General features: G+C 47.3%; 1 protein-coding gene across 1 annotated transcript; it reads right to left on the bottom strand.

Moving 5' to 3' along the window:
• Positions 1 to 1,881: 1,881 nt before the first annotated feature.
• On the bottom strand, positions 1,882 to 5,995 carry DKKL1 (dickkopf like acrosomal protein 1). Its single transcript, XM_019658193.1, has 5 exons — positions 5,833 to 5,995; positions 5,382 to 5,556; positions 4,823 to 4,963; positions 4,606 to 4,698; positions 1,882 to 2,258 (listed from the first exon to the last, which is right to left on the bottom strand). The coding sequence occupies exons 2-5, from the start codon at positions 5,535 to 5,537 to the stop codon at positions 1,953 to 1,955; spliced, it is 696 nt and encodes a 231-aa protein (XP_019513738.1). The 5' UTR covers positions 5,538 to 5,556; positions 5,833 to 5,995; the 3' UTR covers positions 1,882 to 1,952.
• Positions 5,996 to 6,037: the final 42 nt, after the last annotated feature.

Here is a 6,037-nt window from a genome sequence, read left to right as displayed (position 1 = left end):
GCGCAAGCGCGCTAGAACCACCGGAAAAAGCAAAGAGGGCGGGGCGGGATTGAGAGCGCATTTGGCGTCTAAACCCCTCCGCGTCTGGGCTCCTCCCCCAACGCAGGCGCACTTCTGGGGAAGGGGCACGCTAGTATGGTCGGGCACCTGCAACTGCGAGGCTGCGCATGCGTAGGGGTTCCCTAGCGCGCGCCCGAACCAGAGGGGCGGGCGCATGCGTATTGGCCAAGCCGGTGAAGGCTGGAAAGATTGTGGCTGGTTCGGGATGGGGAGGGAGGCAACTTCTCCTGTGCTGGGGTCTTCTCTGCAGCCCCAAGATTCGGTGAAATAGGCAGGCCCAAGCAAGGGAGAAATGGCCTGAGAGACCCGTTGTCCGGGATCCCCACTTTTTATCAGCTACTAAGCTGTGCTCTTTCTGCCTTCTGTTCCGTGACAGGCTGCCTCTCACCGTCACAATGATGTCTTGTCCTGTTCTGCCTCACCACTCCCGCGCCCTTTTGCGGCTCCAGTAAAGGTGTATTAATAAGTCCCCGAAGTATTCTTCCCCAAACGGTTTCATTTACTCCTTTTAGGAGAGAATGTGGGAAAAATATTTTCTGGCTAGGGAGAGGAAGAGAATTACATCCAAAATTGAAGATCCTTCCAAGGAGGAGGATTTGGGACAAAAGATGTCCCATTCATTCAACCTCTCTGCTAGCCCACACTATCCACTTTTTAGTGGTCCTCATGGAGTGTCTGAAAACATGACATATCCTATATTTGCCTACTGTCTCACCTCCACTGGAATGTGACCTATGTGCGGTAGGAGACTGTTTTGGGCCTAGAACATGCCTGTCCTGGTGTGAACGCTAAAAAAAAATGTTGGATTGAATCCATGCCTTTTAAGTACTGGGCAGTGTAGAGTGATAAGGTTGTGGGCCTGGAGTCAGACATGCTTAGGTTTGAATTTTGGCTCCATCACTTCCTAGCTGTGACCTTGGTACAATGGCTGACCCTCTCTAAGACTCAGTTTTCCTCTCAGAAATGAAGATAATTGCTTCTTAGGTCACCTTGAGGACTTAGGGTGGTAATCCTTGTTAATTGATAGTTATTATTTTGGCTATTAGATGGTGGCTTGTTACAAGCCCTGGGGAAGATCCTGTTTGGTAGGTGATGTGGTGAGTGGTTAAAAGATGGAATCGGACAAACCTAGTGCCATTGCTGTGTGACTTTGGCAAGTGACTTCACATTTCTGAATGTCAGCTTCTTCTCTAAATTGGGGACAAAAAATATCCACCTCATGAGGTCTTATGAGAGTTCAATAAGAATGTTTGCCAAGTGTTTTCTTAGCACAGGCTGGCATGTGGTGGACAACGTTAGCTTTATTAATATAATTTATTAGTATAATGTAATTCTTTCAGTTTATACTTTCAGTATTTCTTGTTCCTTCCTTTTTTGAGGTATGGGTAATTTGTAACGCCTAAAAAAACCCCAAAAAAACATTTTATAGTATAATGGTAACATACATAAAGTGCTAAATCTTGTTATAGCTCAATTAAACTTTTATAGCTGTCTGAGTGCTTAGATCAGTGATATTTTTAGATGATTGATATTTAACTTGTCTTCTATAATAATATATGCATTTAAGACCATAATTTGCTTTCTGAGAACTTCTTGAGCTATACTCCATAAGTTTATGTCACATTTCCATTATTACTCAGTTCAAAATATTTACTAATTTGACTTGCGAATTATTTTAGTCGTGTATTTCTTCATTTCCAAATATTTTATGACTGCCTAGTTATCTTTTTATTGCTGGAATTTGCCATGGCCTGGTTGGCTGAGGCTTGGGGACATATCCTGAAAAGAGATAGTGCAGCTAGATGTAAGAAGAAACTTTATTTCCATATGATGCTTGGGATAGGATCTGGTGGGGGGTACATGCAGGTGTTCCCCTGTCCCCACCCCTATAGCTACTGGGAGGGCCTGAGAATGTACAGGAAGTGGGTCTTTCGGGCAGGCAGCTTGGAGTGGGAGGAACCCTGGGTCCCCTCTTCAAGGACATCCTCTCGGGTCCCTTCTCGGAGCCCATCCCGGATGGCCTGCAGGCGCTGTCTCTTCTCGCTGAGCCAGCGGCTGCCCTCCTGGATATCCTGGTGGGACCTTCGCTGTGGCAGCTTCATGATCCAGAAGGCCACTCGGGGATGGGGTTCCAGGTGGAAGCTGTCCATGGCCTTTGGGACGGGCACCAGGGCCTCCTTCTCCTCTATCTTGGGTACCTGGGGAGGAGGGACAAGGAGACCCTCTCAAACTGTAAATGACAACCTCAGGATGCTCAGACCCCACTGGCATATTCTGCTCACTTTGCCACCTACAAGCCACGTTGGGAGTTAAAAACTCACTTTGCAGTTTACAAAGCACTTGGATTTACAAGCGCTTTTGGATTAAAAAATACTCCGAGGTTTATAGACTACTTTGGGATTGAAAAAATGCTTTGGAGGTATCAAAAGCACTTTGGGGTTTAAAATGCCTGTTGGGATTACAAAGCACTTTAGGATTAAACATACTCTGAAGTTTGGAAAGCATTTGGAAATGTGTAAAGCACTTTGGGATTAAAAGCTCTTGGCTTTACTAAAGAATCATGACCACAATTGCTATGTGTGCTCCTTGATTGAATCCTGGTCCAAAATCAAATCAGCCTTACAAACAGCTTTGGGTCCAGTGGGGACATTTGAATATGGACTGAATGTCTGTTTGGTCCCTGCTACTCAAAGTGTGGGCTGTGGACCAGTTTCCTCAGCATCATCTGGGAGCTTATTATATATGTAAATTAGTGGGCTGCAGCCCACTCTAACTTACTGAATCAGAGTCTGCATTTTAATAAGTTTAGGTCTGAGAAGTCCTGTAAGAGATTCTTATAGGTTGAATTGTGCATCCTCCCATTCATATGTTGAATTCCTAACCCCCAGGACCTCAAAATGTGATCTTATTTGGAAATAGGGTCATTACAGATTTAATTAATTAGGATGAGGCCATTAGGGTGGTTCCTAATCCAGTATGGCTGGTGTCCTTATGCAAATGGGAAACTTGGACACAGAAATGCAGACATGGAGAACTCATGAAGATGAGGCAGAGATGGGCAGGGGTGAGTGGGGGTGGGGCGGTGATGCATCTACACACAAAGGGTCACCAAAGACTGTTAGCAAACCACCAGAAGGTAGGAGAGGGGCATGGAAGAGACCCTTACTCACAGCTCTCACAAGGAACCAACCTTGATCTTGGACACATAGCCTCTAGAACCATGAGACAAAAAAATTCCCATTATTTAAGTCACCCAATCTGTGGTACTTTGTGACAGCAGCCCTCACAAACAAATACAGAGATAATAGTTTGACATCAACGTTAAATTTCTTGGATGTAAAAAGGGTACTGTGGTCATGTGGGAGAATGCATTATTCTGAGCAGATATCTGCTGAAGGATTTAGGGGTGAAGTGTCATGATGTCAATAACTTATTATCATATGGCTCAAAAATACAAAAATAAAAATTAAGTAAATGTGGTAAAATGCTAACAAATGGTGAAGCTAAGCCAGTGGTTCTCAACCAAAGTCTGGAGACATTTTTGGTTGTCACAACTGGCCAGGGTGGGGGCAGTACTTCTATCTAGTGGGTAGAAGCAGGGATGCTGCTAAACATTTGACAATACAAAGAATGGCTCCATGTACAAATAAAGCAAATATTATCCAGCCCACAAATGACAATGGTGCCAAAGTTGAGAAACCCTGCTATGTATGAAAAAGAGAATACACATAAACTTATTGTATAATTTTTTTCCAACTTTTCTGTAGATTTGAAATTTTTGAAATAAAAAATGATGTGTGTGTGTGTGTGTGTGTGTGTGTGTGTGAACCATATGGGTTTGTCAAGCACTTGGGGGTTCTTAAGAATTTTTAGGGTAAAAAAGTAAGCACATTGGGGTTAGAGTCACAGACAGGTTTTTTTTTTTTTTTTTAGCTGAGCCATCCTGCTACCTGTTGGCAGCTCAGCGGCTGCTCAGCTCGGGCCGGGACTCGAACCGCTGTTGCTCAGAGNTTTTTTTAGCTGAGCCATCCTGCTACCTGTTGGCAGCTCAGCGGCTGCTCAGCTCGGGCCGGGACTCGAACCGCTGTTGCTCAGAGCTCAAACTCAGACAGGTTTACAAAGGTGAGATACACAAAGCATTTGGGGTTCATAAAACACTTTGGAGTCAAAAATAACATTTTGAAGTTTACGAGGGATAGATTTACCACTTTGAAATAGATTAAAAAATACTTAAAGGTTTGCAGAGTACTTTGAGATGAAAACACACTTTGAGGTTTGTGAAGGTGAAGCATACCAAGCACTTGGAATTAAAAGCACTTCTTGGTTTACAGAACCCTCTGGGGTTTACTAAGCGAGTGGAGGGATGTACTTTGAGGTTGTATACCTCATTACTGAGAGCTGGTTAGTCCCTTTTGACAGATGACAAAACTGAGGCCTAGAGAGAGGAAGTCCCACATAGAGGGGGAGGAAGAATTAACTCATCTTTTCCTCTTAAACTACAGAAAATGTTTGGGCCTGGACATTTTGTCGGGGGCATGTCCTAACCTTCCAGTCATCCTCCAAGCTTCCCTCTCCTGGCTTGATGGATGCCACCACCTTCTTGGAGATCAGTACCTCTCCTGTCTTATTGTCGGTTACCTGTGACAACAGGAGGAGAGCATGAGAGCAAAACTGTTTTCCTCCTCTGTCTTCCTCCCAACAGATACTGCAGTATGAAGGATCATGGGGGGAGACTCCAGGAGGGACTTCCCGGCATAGGCACCTTGTCGATCTGGAGGTGGCTGGAGAGAGTGTTGGTTCCCAGCCGGTGCTCCTGGTTCTCTTCTTGGTGGTAGTTGTTAGGGAGGCTCCGCAAGTCCATGGGGGCAGAGAAGAAACTGTCCATGCCCTGTAGCAGGTCATCCTGGGGCCGGAGGAGGGACTGGTGAGCTGCCGGAGCTCAGGACATCAGCAGCCCTACCAGGATGCCCTTGAGGCCTTGCCATGTCCCGTCCACTCCCTTCTCTCTCCATCCTCTGACTCTTAGGACCAGGCCACCTCCTGCCCCACCCCCCATCTTTCCTGTCTCTATTCCCTACTCATTACCTTCCTAATCTTGCCCATCGTGTCCTACAGTCTCTCTCCCCATCTCCCTTTCCAGTCTGTTGTTTCTGTCCCATCTCCTTCTCTGCCTGTCTTCCTCCCTCACTATCTCTCGGTCTCCCTGTCGATCTCTGTCCCTTTTATTCCCTTTCTTCCTGTCTGTCCTGCCATCTCTCAGTCTCTACCTGCTTCTGGCCCTCTTCTCTGGTACCTCTTCTCCCCAACCCGCCATGGCTCACTTTCAGGAAGAGCCGGATGAAGCCTTGGAGTAGGCTCTGGAGGCCTAGAAGACCCGAGGAGCTCTCCTGGGCGTCCGCATCGTGGATCGGGGCTGCAGTGGAAGGGTGCACCGAGACAGAGGGGAGCAGCAAAAGCAGGACCAGTGCGTGCCACATTGCAGGGCAGGCAGGGAGGCTGTGGAACCCGTAGGGGTCAGAGTCCGCGCCCCCATCAAGGCCCCGTCTCCTCAGTGGTCACGCCCCCACCCAAGACAATCACCCCTTTCCTATCCCTTGCCTAGGTTTTGCCCCAGTCGCGCCATTTCCCCCCTCCCCTTTCTTTCAACTCCTATCCCCTCCATCGTGTCAGGCCCCGCGAGTTCTCTCAGGCCTGGCTTTTCTGGGCTCTGCCTCTTAAACGGATCTCACTGCTCTCCTTCCCCCACATTCATACCCAGATCTCATTTCTCACCTCCTACGCCCCGCCCCTTCGTCTGGGCCCTGCCTTTATACTAGATCACAGTCGGGTCACCGGACTCTCAGACTCCGGCGGTCCACAGACTGTTAAATCCAAACAGTTCTGGTCTCGAGCCTAAACCGGACACCTGGAGCGTTGGATGAGCTCCGCGAGCCTTAGTTCGTGCACTCATTATCTGACCACGCCCCCATATGCTGAC

This window comes from Hipposideros armiger, unplaced genomic scaffold (assembly GCF_001890085.2).
Source record: "Hipposideros armiger isolate ML-2016 unplaced genomic scaffold, ASM189008v1 scaffold_283, whole genome shotgun sequence".
Lineage (NCBI taxonomy): Eukaryota > Metazoa > Chordata > Mammalia > Chiroptera > Hipposideridae > Hipposideros > Hipposideros armiger.
This window is presented reverse-complemented; position numbering and strand designations above follow the sequence as displayed.